The sequence below is a fragment of the Mytilus edulis genome, chromosome 5 (genome assembly GCF_963676685.1).
Source record: "Mytilus edulis chromosome 5, xbMytEdul2.2, whole genome shotgun sequence".
NCBI classification, from domain to species: Eukaryota; Metazoa; Mollusca; class Bivalvia; order Mytilida; family Mytilidae; genus Mytilus; species Mytilus edulis.
In genome coordinates this window covers 87,005,573-87,022,783 of record NC_092348.1, presented here as the reverse complement: position 1 = coordinate 87,022,783, position 17,211 = coordinate 87,005,573, and the positions used below count along the sequence as shown (strand labels likewise).

At 31.8% G+C, this 17,211-nt stretch overlaps 1 protein-coding gene across 4 annotated transcripts in view; it reads right to left on the bottom strand.

The window, feature by feature from the left end:
- Positions 1-17,211, bottom strand: part of LOC139524712 (uncharacterized) — an 87,760-nt gene that overhangs the window by 36,425 nt on the left and 34,124 nt on the right. For all 4 annotated transcript variants that reach the window (XM_071319730.1, XM_071319733.1, XM_071319732.1 and 1 more), the window contains 21 exons: positions 16,759-16,989; positions 16,085-16,297; positions 15,316-15,543; positions 14,637-14,849; positions 13,896-14,123; positions 13,254-13,466; positions 12,488-12,715; positions 11,830-12,030; positions 10,951-11,178; positions 10,257-10,469; positions 9,502-9,732; positions 8,656-8,868; positions 7,761-7,985; positions 7,104-7,316; positions 4,840-5,067; positions 4,038-4,250; positions 3,058-3,288; positions 2,581-2,787; positions 1,321-1,548; positions 763-966; positions 254-475 (listed from right to left, as the gene is read on the bottom strand). In XM_071319730.1, coding sequence (XP_071175831.1) covers positions 254-475; positions 763-966; positions 1,321-1,548; positions 2,581-2,787; positions 3,058-3,288; positions 4,038-4,250; positions 4,840-5,067; positions 7,104-7,316; positions 7,761-7,985; positions 8,656-8,868; positions 9,502-9,732; positions 10,257-10,469; positions 10,951-11,178; positions 11,830-12,030; positions 12,488-12,715; positions 13,254-13,466; positions 13,896-14,123; positions 14,637-14,849; positions 15,316-15,543; positions 16,085-16,297; positions 16,759-16,989 — 4,611 coding nt within the window. The remainder of the gene's footprint in view (positions 1-253; positions 476-762; positions 967-1,320; positions 1,549-2,580; positions 2,788-3,057; positions 3,289-4,037; positions 4,251-4,839; positions 5,068-7,103; positions 7,317-7,760; positions 7,986-8,655; positions 8,869-9,501; positions 9,733-10,256; positions 10,470-10,950; positions 11,179-11,829; positions 12,031-12,487; positions 12,716-13,253; positions 13,467-13,895; positions 14,124-14,636; positions 14,850-15,315; positions 15,544-16,084; positions 16,298-16,758; positions 16,990-17,211) is intronic.

Sequence of the window (17,211 nt, the reverse complement as noted above, 5' to 3'; positions counted from 1 at the left end):
TGCAAAATTAAATATCCATAAAATATACATTTTTTTCTTTATCCATGAACATTGGTACATGTACCCACAAAAAAATATATATCCAAAGTATCCATCAATATACAAAATCTTCATTTATAGTCCATATTTATTCAATTTTACACACACAAAAAAGTTTTTTACAAACAATTTTGCAAAGAAACAAACTAAATTTTTACTTAAATAATATTTTTCATCACAGTTTCTCCAACATTTTACAAAGCATTCACTATACCTGGATGTAGATTAACTATACAAAGTCTTTCCACTGGATTAAATATTCCTGAAGTACATATCCCTGTGGACACAGTACGGTTCTTCAGACATACTACATAATGATCTGTCCAGGGTAAGATGGCATTACGTCCATCAGGTAGTCCTACACAGCTTGGATGTCTCTCAGGACATGGCTTACATGTTGTGGCACCTTGTCTACACAGATTCTGGCTGTATTCACCTACAAAAACAGCTGTATTAAATTCAGGGAAACCAATTTATCTGACATTTTTATATGATAATTTGAAAATGTTACTGTGTATCCTAAAATCTCTGAAAAGTTGTTTTATCAATGAAAATATTCAACCTGAGTAAGTTTCGAAACGTTGCTGTTGCAGTGATCAGAGTAAAAGAACTAAATGATATGTCCTGTAAGGCAGGCAAACAGGTTTAATTTATTTACCATTAATTTATTTTCTACCAAAATCATGAAAAACAAAATGCCCCCAATGTTTCAATTCCACTTACAAGGTGCTTGTGGTTCTGGTCTCTTTCCACAGGTAACATCTCTGTAAGTTTTACATCCCTGGTATACAGTAGAGTAGAGGTCTGGGTATTTACATTCTACCAGATATCCTGTGCTTGGTTTGGAACAGTCATAGTACTGGGCACAATTCTGTTGATTCTCAAACTTAAGAGTTGGATTGGCTTTACATATACTTACAATATTACCTATAGAGCACAAACAGTATAAAAATTTGAAGAAAAATAAAAAAAATACATGTACATCAATAAACATCATTGCTTACATTATGGTACTTTTAAGGCCAAAATATGAATGTAAAAGAATTAGCTATACTTTTAATTCATAAAATATTTTTCCACTTACAATAAAAAGTTAAACAATGTACTTGTGATCTTTATACATGTTTCATGATTCATTCTAATTATCTAGGTGTACCTTATGAATGATGTATTCCTCAAAAGACATTATACTTCAGAGTAAATTTGTTGAGCAGTTCTATAAATTTGTATTTCAAAAGGATGGTTTTTTTTTCAGAGTAATAATTTTATTAACAAACTTACTGAAATCTATAAGCAGAGTACATCTTCTATTAATAGGATCAAATAATCCTGTCTGGCATTTTGTCACTGATATTGTCCTGTTTCTGAGACATATCAAGTAATCAGGTGACCAATATTGACCAATTACAGGCACATTTCCATCAGGTCGGCTTACACAACTTGGCAGTCTCTGAGAACATGGTTTACAATTGGTGTCTCCAGATCTACACTGGTTCCCCATGTATTCACCTGTCAAGTAATCCAGAAAATTTGTAGAGGTTATCAATTCATTGGTTTTCCTGTTTAAATGGTTTTACACCATAGTCATTTTTGGGGCCCTTTATAGCTTGCTGTTTAGTCTGAGCCAAGGCTCCATGTTGAAGACTGTACTTTGACCTATAATGGTTTGCTTTTGTAAATTGTGACTTGGATGGAGGGTTGTCTCATTGGCACTCATGCCCCATCTTCTTATATCTATTTACCTAGAAGTACCTATTAAGGTTGATGAACCCCACTGTTAAACTAACCATTAAGTAACCAATATTTGAGAGAGGACATCTTGGATTCCTTGTTTGATTTATGATTTGGTATCATATGTTTATTCTTCTAAATCAAAAAAACTTTAACATAAAAGGAAAATCATTTTCAAGGAAATGCTCTTGCCACAGTTTGTTCTTTAAGTTGTAAATGGCTTGATTCATCAAATTTGCATGAAGCACAACAAAAAACTAACAAACACAATAGACACAAAGTACTAATCAAAGAGTACTTGCATTTACTAAAGCAAGTTTAAAGCCTGTTACAACTAATAAATAAATCATGTTTACCAAGAATAAAATATCAATCAGTACACCTCCAAAAGATTTAGTTTTAAGACATCATAAATAGTAACAGCATCATTACCTTGTGCAATGTCAATATAAAAGTACTAAATATTGACAGAATGTAGGATCATATGTTTTTAATAACCTTATAGCAATACATATTTAGCTATTGAGAACATCTGACAAGATATATGTAATATTACTTACATGATGCCTGGGGTTGTGGTCTCTGTTGACAATTAACCAATGAGAATCTCTGACAAGACATGCTATATTTACTACTACTTACATGGTGCCTGTGGTTGTTGTCTCTGTTGACAATTAACCAATGAGAATCTCTGACAAGACATGATCGATATATGTTCTATTACTTACATGGTGCCTGTGGTTGTGGTCTCTGTTAACAATTAACCAATGAGAATCTCTGACAAGACATGATATATGTAATATTACTTACATGGCGCCTGTGGTTGTGGTCTCTGTTGACAATTAACCAATGAGAATCTCTGACAAGACATGGTACTGAGTGAGAATAGATCAGGATAACTACATTCTCTCAGCATGGAACCTTTCATATAATCTTGACATGTATAGTACTGGGCACAGTTAGTCATGGATGGCATAACACTGCTTGGGTTTGCTTGACAGAACTCCTTCATGTGTACTAAAATATATCAAAATCACTCATAAAGATAACTTAAGGACAGTTTTTGAATCGGATACTGGAGTGTAGATTATATGCACAGGTATCAATACAATCATTTTTAGATTAATCATTTAAGCTTTGCCATTTGAAATTACCCAACACATTTTTATTGATTTTTGCATCTGCACTTTTTCAAGAATTTCTTTTCACATCATTTTTTTCATCAATTTTTATAGCCTAATTATATATTTGAAAGTAAAATAAGATCCAATGGTGAGGAATACATACCAGTATCAATATACTTGACACAAAATCTTGTATAAGGATCAAAGAAGTAACCAGTATCACAATGGTATACAGACAGTGTCCTGTTTCTGTAACACATGATGTAGTCAGACTTCCATTTCCTGGCAGGGAACATGTTCCTTCCATCTGGTAACCCAATGCATGACGGTAATCTTTCAGGACAGGATACTGTTTGCTTTATTGATCCTATGTTCTGGTTTTGCATGTACTCACCTACAAAGAAGATACATCTTTAATCATTTTTAATATCTTGTTGAAACTTTATCTCTAAATATAGCTAAATTTGATTGTCTCATACAAAGATTTAAATAACTAGTTAATTTTCTAGACCAAACGCAGTTACATCCTATAAATTTGACCACATGAAAATGACTACTGTGGATTTATTTATTTTTGTGGGTATCAATTTTCAAGGATTGATGGAAACTTGCATTTTAGTGGATATTTGGATCTGTGGTTTTGCCAATCTCTGCATGCAAAACTAATAAAAAATTTATCATTCCTTGAACATTCAAATTCCTGGTTCAACTGTACCCACAAAACACTTCGAAAATTGGTATCCAACTAATAATAATGAATCCACAGTAAGTGTATCAACATTGTTATCAAAATAAACTTTTATCATAATTATTTTATGATATAAATTAATATCATCTTTTCACATTAAAACGAAATAGCTCATACATAAGGGTTTATCATTTTTTATAATGTTTTAGCTATGGGCTGAAGAAATAACCACATTCAAATGAAAGTTTACAAAATAAAGGTTAATGAATACAAATGGGTAAAAAATGTTATATTACCCTTGATTTTTGAAAATTAAAGGTATGTAAAATACATCTTAAAATGTTATATCTCTTTATACAATGTGCCTGACATACACAGTTTTTAGCCTAGTATCTTTGAAAGAGTTTTTTTTTATAAAGATAAATCAAATACAGGAAATTGATATCAGAACTTACATGGAGCTTGAGGTACAAATCTTTTCTCACATCTAGCAGTGGTAAAGTTAGTACATGTCTTTATAAGAGATGAGAACAGTTGGGGATATGTGCATTCCTCTAGGTAATGACCAAACTTGCTGTTTCTGTCTCTACAGTTAAAGTATTGAGCACAATTGTTTGGATGGGGTAGAACAGAAGTTGGGTGTGTCCTGCAGTACTCATCTATATTGTCTGAAAAAGAATAATAAATGTTATATTTCATAGTTTATATATTTGTAAAATTGTAAATAAAATGTTTTCTATTTATTCAACTGCATGAAATTATACCACAAGTTTAAACCACTTTCAAATATTGCTATCACAGCCCATCCTACTCTAGTTGTTCATAATAATTTCAAATAATAGTCACAGTTTTACAGGTAATGAGCAGCTGGGCAGTGGTCGTTACTGGAACAGGAATTGCTTCTTAATCACCTGTGATTAATCCCTATACTTATAGAATATAGTTCTTAAATGCTTTTTTTAAGGTCTTTAACTTGAACTTTAATATTTTGAATTTTTAAAAAATGCATACTTTATAAATATAAACTCTTCAAAATGAGAATCTATACTTTTCTAAGCCTCTCATCTAATTTGGCCCCAACTTTTACCATTTTACCCCTGAAAGATCTGTTAAGTATTACATGTAGTACGACAATCTTTATGAAGTTGTATAATTTATGAAAATTAGCACAGTTCATTGCATATTTAGTATGACTGTTTGCTAGTTGTACAAACTTTGTCAGAATGAATTTCTCTGTTCCTGTTTCATTTCATATACCTTTGTCAATCTGGTTGTCACATGCTCTCGTTAGAGGATCAAACATTCCTGAGGCACACTTATTGACCTTGACTGTCCTGTTTCTGTAACATGTGTCATATTGATCTGACCAGCGATGACCAGGAACAGCATTGTTACCATCAGGTAGACCTCTGCAGCTGAACAATCTCTGTGAACAAGGGAGACAATTCATACTGCCTGGCTGACATTGATTCTGGCTGTATTCACCTGAAATTAACAGCATATATTTTTTTTATAAATATAAAAATAAGTAGATGTCGTTTGATTGCCAATTAGACACCTCTCCACAAGAGACCAAATGACATAGAAAATAACACTTATAAAGATTTCAATAATGTAAATACAATGTTGGATTCCTGTATCTTTGAAAAGGGGCCATCATCACACACATGTAAAAACATATGTTTATTTAAGGCTTAAATTAAAATATTGTTTGTTTGCAGTTTACCGACCGACCCTTGAAAATCCTCCCGACTGTGAAAATTTTATTGCTTTAAATTTGAAGAAATTTTTTTTAATACTTGTATTGACGCGATCCGGAACTTTGGGTCCTTTCCAGAAATGATTTAAAGTCTGGGTCAATTACGCATTTCAAGTTCGGTTTTTCTTAGCTTCCCATCAAGCGTTCATGTGACCATTTAATGATAAAGCACATGGACATTGTTTACAAGTATCCATGAAGTCATGGGGGAGTACTTTACGCTGCCGTCTCGTGTCAATTTTAAGACAAATAACAAACAAAAAAGTCTATTAGTAAACTGTTTATACAGATTCAGGCACATGTAATGATGTGTGATGATATTATTGACGATGATGCAGCGGATATTCATAACTGACACGATAACCATTCTGTCTCAAACAAATCGGGTACAGTCAGAATCTGTGGAGCCTGACTTTATGGAACCAATTTCAGTGGTTAAATAATTCGACAGCAGCTTGAAGGATGGCATATTTTCTACAAATCGTTCTGAAGACGACAAAGATGAAACCACTCCTCCGTGACTTAAATCGTCATGGATATCTGTAAACACACCTGTACGGAGGAAGGGCTCATTTGAAATGTTAATGGATATAGATCATGCCAAATCAATAAGAAGCAACCCTAACTACACAAAGATGTAGAGAAAATGAATGGTTAGCTTGAAAAATAAATATACTCTCTCTATATTAAATCTATCTTCGATTGCAATGAGTATGCTCCTTTAGGATAAGGGGGGCTGCCCCACTCATTGCAATTATTCTCTTTCTTACAATATTAAATATACCCAAACTGTGTGGCCTGTGTGAATTCAATTTAAACATGTCCTTAGGAGCTATGCTGCCATTTTTTTTTATGCATTAAAAACATTTCAGTACAGACCATTTACTTTTAATGGGGACCCGGGTGCTATGGATTTCACCCCATACTTTAGATTTCTTTGGTTTTCATTAAAGCCTGGCAAAAATATAACCTTATCACATATAATTAAATATTGTTAGAAATATGAAAACAGTCGAATGTCTTAATACTTTTTTTTCAAGTTGCCTTTTTTCAATTGAGGAAGATTCAATGGTTATTGTTTTATTATTAAAAATACACTCTTTAATACATTGTCTTATAAATCTTTAATATCTATATTTTTCTGATGAAAATACTCTACTCATGAAAACATTCTAGTCAAGAAGCACACATGTCTGAATATATTTCTTTAAAACAGTTCTAGTCATAATGACATTCCTTGTTTATAAGTGTTCCAGTATTTAATAATTATACCATATTTTATGTCATAAATTGGATAATGACACTATGTTAAAGTTTCAGTTTTGGTTAAAAAGTTTTTTTATCTGAAAATGCCTGTTCATTTGATGTTGGTTTTCAGCATGTCCAGTGTTTGTTGTTTTAAAATGTTTTTTTTTTCTTCACAAGAAACTTGGTTTAGTTTAACTGCTTGTTTAAACTGTATTTTGGCTGATAAAATAAAATATTTTTCCTACCTACCGACCCTTCAGTCTGAAGGTACAGTCGGAAAACTGCAAACAAACATATTTTTAAGGTTGGCCTAACAGATGACTTCAATGAAATATGCTATATAATTTATTACTTAACATTACAGGTCTCTCACATCCATTGGTATAATGGTAAATTCCATGTTTTCCTGACATTTTTCTGTAAAATTATCGGTTTGTTGTCCATATTTTAATTTTTGATTGTATTCTTTGAGACTTGGTCCTGTGTTTTTTTCCCAATATTTCATATATCTTACATGGAGCTTGAGGTTCCTGCCTGATACCACAAGATACAGATGTGAAGTTCTGACAAGAATGTGACACTGTAGAATACAAGTCTGGATAGGTGCACTCCTCCTGGTAAGTAATGGTATCAAACTTATTGGTCGGACATCGGAAGTACTTGGCACAGTCAGTAGGGTGGGGAAGGATAGTACCTGGGTAAGATCTACAGTAGGATGGGATGTCAGCTGAAATAAATAAATTTTAGATTAAAATACAACATAACATACCACTGTAATTTTAAAAGTATATGAAATACCTTAATCAGAGGCAAACACTTTGAAAACAAGATTTGAGCTTTTAAAAAACAAAATGTTTGCAAAATTAAAAGATTTGTTTAAATATAAATCAACTGAATAAATCTATAAGACTTAAACGGAAATTGCAAAAATATGCCATCTGATTTTTCAGTTTACTGTAATTTGTATTTATGAAAAATAGTAAATTATCAATCCACTAGATTTTGGATTGTCTGTAGAACTACAATGAGACCGATTTCAAAGTATGTTATTAATTAATCTTATATTGTAAGGCAGCAATGTTTAAATTTCTATGAAATTCCATATTATTTTCATAAATTAGTATCAGCAAATCATTTTCCTTTTGCATTAAATGACTGTGAATCTACTTACTGACACCAACATTGTCTGTACACTGATGAAGATGTGGATTGAAGTAACCAGAGTCACACTTCTGTACTATTGTCCTCTCGTTGACACACACTATATAGTCCTTCAACCATGACCGTCCAGGGAACATGTGATGTCCATCTGTCTGACCAATACAGCTAGGTAGACGTTCAGGACATGGTGTACACACAGCTGAAGTACCATCACATACATGGGCTCTGTATTCACCTAATCAAATCAAATCACATCAAGTTATGAAGTTTTAAAGGAAACATTGAAAATTGTATCTTTCCCTAAACTTTAACCATCCATCTTAACACTTGTGAACTTCTTGTGAATAAAGGATATTTATTGCTTGCCTAAAGAAAAAATCTCTCATCAAATTATTCATGAATGACAACATTGTTTTACTTACAAACAAGGATGAGTCCATAGTACACAGATGCCTCATTAGCACAATAATTTTATATGTTCAGTGGACCGTGAAATTTGGGTCAAAACTCTAATTTAGCATTAGAATTAGAAAGATCATATCATAGAGAACATGTGTACTAAGTTTCAAGTTGATTGGACTTCAACTTCATCAAAAACTACCTTGACCAAAAACTTTAACCTGAAGCGGGACAGATGGATGGATGGACAGACAGACGAAAGAACGGACACACATACTGAAAACATTATGTCCCTAAGTGGGGCATTAAAAGATAAATACATATAATAAGATTTTAAAACAACCAATTTTAAAAAGGTATACAGAGTCTAGAAAACATATAAAGTAATGAAGCTGCAAACACTGTTTTCTAAAAAGGCGAACAATATTTACTAAAGATGATTTATCCCATATACAGATCTTATCAATTTGACATAACAAAATCAAAACTGTAAAAAATAAACATACATGGAGCTTTAGGTTCATGCTTGGCATCACATGACACAGTCTGGTAGTTCTGACATCTCATGGTTACTGGAGAGAATAGATCTGGGTAGGTACATTCTTCAAGGTAACGTCCATATCTAGAGTTGACATCTGAACAGTTGTAGTACTGGGCACAGTTAGATGGGTGTGGCTTTAGTGATGTAGGGTTGGCAGTACAAAAACTGTCTATGTCAGCTAAAATGTAATGATGTAAAAACTTGTAGGCATTACTAAAGTATAAAATTTGAACTATACATGAAAAATACAAAAAATGCAAGGAGTTCATCTACATTTTACACATGATAAACTATGTGAATCATTTAGGAAAGAGAATTTCAAATAATAATAATTTTTTTAAATTCTATCATGAACTGGATTTTTCTAAGATTGACTGTCTTAAAATTATATTTCACATTGCAAAAATAAGTTGTGTATTTTTCTTATTCATTATAGCATCTGACATGATCTTTTGGAATGTCTCCTGGACTTTTTGTGTTATTGGGTCCATGTCTAATTGATGCATATCTCACATCTTCTTTATTCAAGTTAGATATTCATATAAATATATATATGAGCAATCACAAAAATATGTTCACTAGAGGTAAAAAAAATTAAAAGTCATTTTTGGGGCCCTTTTAAGCATGCTGTTGAGTGTGAGCCAAGACTCCATTTTGAAGACCATACCTTAACCTATAATGGTTTACTTTTACAAATTATGAATTGGATGGAGAGTTGTCTCATTGACTCTCATACAAAATCTTCTTATATCTATTAACTTATTTTATCACAGTTTGTAGAATATATTTTTAATGTGAAATATAGACTTACTGGTAGAGATCTGATTGGTACATTGTTTACTATCTGGGTTAAAGAATTGACCCTGTGGACATTGAGTGACAGTGACTGTCCTATTTCTAAGACATGTGATGTAGTCATGTGACCATAGTTTTCCTGGGAAAGAATTAGAGCCATCTGGTTTACCAACACAACTGGGCAGACGGTCTGGGCATGGCACACATGTAAGATCAGTACGGCTGCAAATATTCTTCTGGTATTCACCTATAAATAACAAGTATCAGAATAAATCAATTGCAGTAGCGTTAGCCAAAAAGCTTTATGAGTTCTAAACTGTAAAATAATGATGACTTATGCATTAAATTGGAAACAATGTTACTTCTTGACTTTAAATACAAAGTGACACTTCACTTTCAATTGGGAATTTAACGAGATACAATTGAAAAGGTGACCGATAAAAATATTACTAATTCAGAAATTATTGTGGTGAGGTTTTAATAATGTTTTTAATGTGACTTGATTTGGTGAGGATCACAATAATAAGATCTGTATGCAGACTTTCTTGAAATCACAACAAATAATCTTGCATTTTTGTCCATTTTTCAAAAAATCAAAAATAATAAATGCATGTAAAAATTTCAGAATTAACAGTATTATTATGTTTACTAAGACTAAAATAAAAACAAAGCAAAGTTTTCACTTTGTCCAATTTTAAGATAAGGTATTCACTGTCATATTAAAAAGATGATATGATAATAATAAAACATATGAAAAGAAAAGTAACATACAAGGAGCCTGAGGTTCTTTTCTCGTTCCACAGTTGACTGTTGTAAAGGATTCACAGGCTTTAGTAGATGTAGAGAAAAGGTCAGGGTATGTACAGTCTCCTGTCTGACCTATGAACTTTGACATCTGATCTCTACATCTATAATACTTGGCACAGTTGTCAGGGTCAGGTAATACATCATTAGAGTGGACTTTACAATAATCAATTACATCAACTGAAATAAAAGGGAAAAAAAATATTTACAGCTATCCAAATGACTGAATATTTTTTTTAATAGAAACTGATATTTTTTCATATTTTATAAATAATCTACTGCAGAATTTGAAAAAACTTATCTGTATATTTGAGTAACACTATATTGATGATATAAAGACACCAACTGTTAACCAGTTTTGGTTTGTGATTTTTTTACAATTCTGGACTTTCTCATTATAATCAACCCTCATTTTTTCTTCAATTGAACTTATATACTTTTAAAAAGTCTGTCTTATAGTCTAAATTTCATATAAAAAAATAAAACACATAAATAAGATGGTTTAACTTTAAAAAAAAGTCAGTAAGATGTAACCCTTGGTACCGTTATAATACTGCATTAAAAAGGAATCATAAACAATAGCTTATTCAAATAAAGCAATTGGACTAAAAAAGATTGGAAAATGTTTTAATTTTTCAAAAATTCTAAAAGATATAAGTACCTTTAAGTACTGTAACAGTACATGTTAAAGTCCTAGGATTGAAGTATCCTTGACTGCACTTGTCCACATGAATGGTTCTATTCTTATCACAAACAATGTATTCTATCCCCCACATGTGATATGGATGAGGATTAGACCCATCTCCTAGTCCTACGCAGCTTGGCAATCTTTCTGTACAGGGCTGGCAGCTTATATCTCCTGGCATACACAGGTTCTGTTTGTAGTCACCTGAAATATACAACAATTACTGTTAATTCAGAAATTATTGCATGCATTTATGTTTGCGATTTTGTCATATTAGACAAAAAGGTGATTTTTATCTTTGCGATATTGAGAAAAAACCTGTTAAATTCATATAAACAATTTCAAAATGTGAGTTTAAATTAATGTGAATACAACCCTGTCACATTTTTTGCATAAATAAAAACATCAAAATAATTTCAGTTTTCTGTTTTACTTATAGTGGTACTATACTTATTAATTTCAAGTAATACACATCACATAAATTAGTATCTATTTTATTGGAATAAAAACAAAGATTTCAGTTTGAAAGTTTAAAGAACAAAGGTAATTAAAATGCACAAGTTTCCTAATTGCTCCTATTTTCAAATGTAAAAATACAGAAAAGATATACTCAAGACAAAATCATACAAATATTCAGATGGAACCATATATCAAAAGCATGTGTAATGTTTTGAAAGTTTTCAATAATGAGTAAAAACCCATATTTTATAATATAATCCAGTTTGTAACTAAAAAGCATGAGATGGTAATAAAATTTTTGTTGAGTTAAAAATAGAAGATATCCATCTATTTGCCTTGTAATTCTTTTATATGTTTTTAAAGACGAACAATAAATGTGTTTTTTAAGAAACTTACATGGTTTTTGTGGCTCTGGTCTTTTTCCACAGGTGACTGATTTAAATGACTGACATGTTTTAGAGACAGTTGAATATAGATCTGGGTATTTACATTCAACAAGGTAGTGTCCAGTTCTAGAACAGTTGATGTACATGGCACAGCTATCTGAGTATTCCTGTATCACAGTTGGATTAGCTCTACAAAACTCATCTATATTTTCTGGAAAATATATAATTTAACAGCTATCACATCACAACAATATCTTAAATCTTATTTTTTATACATTTCTATTCACTGTATATCTAAACTTTATGAAAAGGATTTTGAAAGTTTGCAGTTCATAATATTTCACTTCTATTCTTGTATTATGAATATACTAGCCTCAAAGGCTGAGTGGTCTAAGTAGTAACTACAGTAATCACTAGCCAATCAACACTGAGGTTGTGAGTTTGAACCTAGCTACTGCGGGTGCATTTTACTCCAATTTCAATTAACCAGGATTGTCACTTTTCCTATCGAAGGTCAGTGGTTTTCTCCAGGCACTCCAGCTTTCTCCACTAATAAAAACTAGCCACCACGAAATAGACCAAAAGCGGTGCTTAAAACTGGCAATAAAACACCCAAAATCACAAAAAAAATCGTATTATGAATATCATTTGGTGTACTTATAACTTACTGATATTTCTAGCACTGATACACTGCCTGTGATGAGGATCAAACACTTGGTATTTTGGACAGTGTACTACTGCTACTGTCCTATTCTGTTGACATTGGATGTACAGATCAGTCCATAACTTCCCAGTAAATGCTTGTTGTCCATCCTGTTTACCAATACAACTAGGGAGGCGAGATGAGCAAGGCTGACAAGTGGGATCATTATAACAACGATTTTGTGTGTAGTCACCTAAAATCAAACATTTGGTTAAAGATATCAAACTGACAATTCATAAAGAGTTTCAGTCCTTTAGAACATCTTGGGTTTTTTTTCAAATTATTTCTCAAATCCTTCAATGTTTGACATATGCTACAATATTATTATTATTGTTAAAAATTTAAAATTGAGCCTAATGTGACAAATATCATTTATCAATTATTTAGATATATATGGACATTACGATGTTTGTTTTCTTGTTTTCTTGTTTTACAGTTGTCCTTTTGAGGCCTTTCAAAGCTTACTACACAGAATTTGACCATTGTTGAATGCTATACTGTGCCCTATAGTTGTTAACTTTTTTTCTATGTAATTTGGGTATGATGGAGATTTGTCTCATTGACAGTTATATCACATTTTATTATTTTTATATGTTTGAGAGTTTTAAATGTAAATTCTAAAATGGTATTTTTTTTTGCAAATTCTGTACATGGGAGACAACTTTGAAATAATCATACTTTAAAGAGTCATTTAAAAAACCCAATATATTCAAGGATTGTATATAACTTACAAGGTGCCTGATGTTCTGGTCTATCTTTACATGATACAGAAGTAAACCTCTCACACTGACTAGTGACAGTAGAGAACATATCTGGATAGGTACATTCCATCACATTTCTACCATATCTAGTCAGTCCTACAGAACAGTTGTAATACTGGACACAGTTATCTCCCTTAGGTATAACAGCTGTAGGATGAGCTTTGCAATATTCTGGTACTGTGTCTGAAAAATAGGAAAACAAACATTGAAAAATGACTGCATAATCAATGCAAATGTGGCTTATTATTCAAATATCTATGGAAAAGAGAATTGATTCTTTTTTTTTTAATTTTGTCTCTAAAGAATAGTGTAGAACAAAAAAAAAAATTTGGTATAAGAATTGTTATAAGTGTTGCCTTGTACAAAAAAGAGTAAAGACTAGGCCCATTAAATTGAATTAAAACTCAGAACTGTCTCCCTTTGTTCACATCTACAGCCTTCTCAAACGAATGGTACTATCTTACAGAAAGACAAAATTGTGGTCCCTATATACTACTCCAAAAATATGTCTTTCTTAGTAATTTCTATTTTTGCATTTTTTTTCAGCAAATGTACTTTTAACATAAGACAAAAAAAATATCTTTTTTTTTAACCACCATTGGAAGCACTTACTAGGTCCATGTTGAGTTGTACATTGTCTGCTTGTTGGATTGAAGTATCCAGTCTGACATTTACTGACTTCTACTGTCCTGTTTCTGTCACACCTTATATAATCCTCCATCCATTGTCTACCAGGGAAGCTGTGTAGACCATCAGGTAAACCTCTACAACTAGGCAGTCTACCAGGACATGGTATACAATTCACATTAGAGGTCAAACACAAGTTCTGTACATATTCACCTAAAATGGAGTAAACAATCTTAATAAAACAAGAGTACAATCAAAACTTCATGCTCAAAAGATTAATATGGTATATTTTTTTGTAAAGATTTCCTGTTACTTTGTAGCCTGATGTTTTTATAAAGTAAGGCCTTTTCGTAATCATTATCAAGTGCAAAGACAGTTTAATTTTTTCGACAACTAAATCAACATTTCTGTAAGATTTTCAAAAAAAAATATACTGTAAACTTACCCATTTTTGCAAGCAATTTATTAACACAATTTTCACAAACAAACAAATAATGTTTACATACTAAAATTGTCAAACATATTTCAAACTTGGTCTTTTCTTAAAATTAAATATGACAACACATTCTAAAAATAGTGAAAATATGTTGCCATCAAGTAATCTAGAAAGGGCTTAAACATAGAAAATGTATCTATGAAAAAATATTTGGTTTACATTATTTAACTAAGAAGAAAAAGATTTTTTGCAATAAAAATAAATTTCCACATGAACATTATGATACTCACAAGGTGCTTGTGGCTGATATCTGTTTTGACACTGGACATTGTAGAAAGGTTCACATCGTCTGCTCGTGACAGAGAATAGATCTGGGTATTTACATTCTGATATCTCCATGGATCTGTGTGTGGCTAAGAAACTACAGTTGAAATAGTGTCCACAATTGGCAGGGTCAGGTAACACAGCATCAAGGTGAGATTGACAGTAGTCAGGGATGTCCACTACAAAAAAATCATAAAATTCATGTGTATTTATTAAATTTATATTTACTTGGTCTAAACACTGATTGAAGTTTTTATTCAATATTAGTAACTATAGATCATTGAAAAACAATTCTATTAAAAAAAAAATCATGATAACGTATTGTAATTTTTTTCAAAGTGAAAATCTGAACTTTTCCTAATCAACTAAATTGATAGAAGTCTTACATCCAATCCCTTTGTTTGATATGACAAAACCCATGTTTTGCTATGGGAAACCTACAAAATATTTTAAATAAAAAAAAAATATAGATTGTGAACAATTTCATATGTAATGAATTTCTTTCTTTCAAAATCCAATCACTGGTTTCCGAAGGAGTTGAAGATACAAAAAGTTGACAAACTAATGAATAAACAAAGAGACAAAACAACCACTATATGTGCTACACTTCCATCAGCACTGAGTATGACAATTAAAACAATGTACCTCTATCTACTGTTTTTACACATAGATGTTGTCTTGGATGGAAATATCCATCAGGACATTTTTCCACAGAAATGGTTCTGTTCCTGAAGCATCTGATATAGGAATCAGTCCATAGCTTTCCAGGGAAATAGTTGACTCCATCAGGAAGTCCTACACAGCTGGGTAGACGGGAGGAACATGGCTTACAGTTGGCATCATTTGGTTTACAAAGGTTTTGCTCATATTCACCTGAAAATAGAAGTTCTTACTTTCAATAAAGTTAGTGAAATCCAGATCCTTAGGCTCAAATATAAATCAATAGCAATGAAATCTAATATTGTAACATATGACAAAACAAAAATTGAATGGTTTGCGAAATAGTTTTGAAAAAATACAAGATGTCCAAAAGGGATTTAATTCTGTATAGACTTCAGTTACTTAATGCACACTGCCTAAAAATTCAAAATACCAGGTATGAGCCAGGAAATCAATTAGTGTAGGTAACTAAATAAAATACATTGGAGAATGTATCCATGGGACATAGATGATGTCCTTGCTTGCAAATAACATTATAAAAAAGGGACTAACTCAAGAACATAAAAATGTTGCCACCAAAATTCGAATTTGACCTGAGTTTTGCAGTAATATGCATTCTGTATAAGTTTTTAACATTTCTAAAGTTAGAGAATGGAAACTGATTTTTGAACATACAGACCAACAAGGATAAAGCTTAATGTCCCCTCTGCTGCGGTGGGGGCATAAAAAGTCGGAAAATACAAATGTTACTCACAAGGTGCTAAAGGTTCCTGTAGAGGTATACAATTAACTGTAGAAAAGTTTTCACATTTGAATGTTACTCTGGAGAAGAGATCTGGATAGGTACACTCCTTTATATAGTCCCCATAGGGTGAAGATTTGGTAGAACAGTCAATATATTTGGCACAATTTGTAGGATGTCTTTTCTTAGTTGTTGGATTGGCAGCACAATAACTCTGCAAGTTTCCTGCAAAATAATGATATGATACAATTAGTTCACATCAAAACTGAAATAAAATTACCAAAATAAATATCTGTATTTAATAGGTCAATGTAGATAGTTGCAATCAATGGTCTTTTAAATTGCATCTAATGTAAAATATTACATAAGCCTTTGAACCAATCTAATCTTTCATATAAAGCAAAAGTTTGTATTTCTAAATTTCTGTTTTTAAAATTGAGGATCTGAAGAATAATGTCAACACTGATTGCAAATAAGCAAAACTTAAATTGATGTGAATCAAACACATTTCTATGCAGCAAAAAATGAACCAAAATCCCTGTCTCCATGTCAGAATGACTTTATCTCAAAGCAATAAAGCAAAAAAGTGAAACTAAACTTTCATTGTCATATAGCTGTCAAAATATATTAAACAGGGAGGAAATTAAAAAAAATCAATTAATGGACTCTAGTTAATTGCCTTGTACCTTGTTCAATCCTGTTAACACACTGCAATCTACTTGGGTCAAACACTGACCCTGATGGACAATGTCTTATGGCAATAGTTCTATTGGTCAGACAAGTAATGTATAGGTCAGTCCACTGATGTGCTGGGAATGGACGATCCCCATCAGGTATACCCACACAGCTAGGTAGTCGTGATGGACAGGGCTGACAATTGGGGTCATTAACAATACACAGGTTATGGTTGTATTCACCTAAAGAAAATTTATCAAAAGTAAGTCATTGCATTTGTATGTAATAAAGCTCATAAAACTGGTAAATGAGCAACAGTGTTTTTCTGACAAAACCAAGATCTCTGAACATACAGATTAAATTTATGAGTTTTTATTCAAAAAGCTTGCATGTGTATTTCATAGGAACATGTTTTTTACTAGAATTTTTTCCTTTTTTCAAAATTAAAATGTTACAGCTTCTAT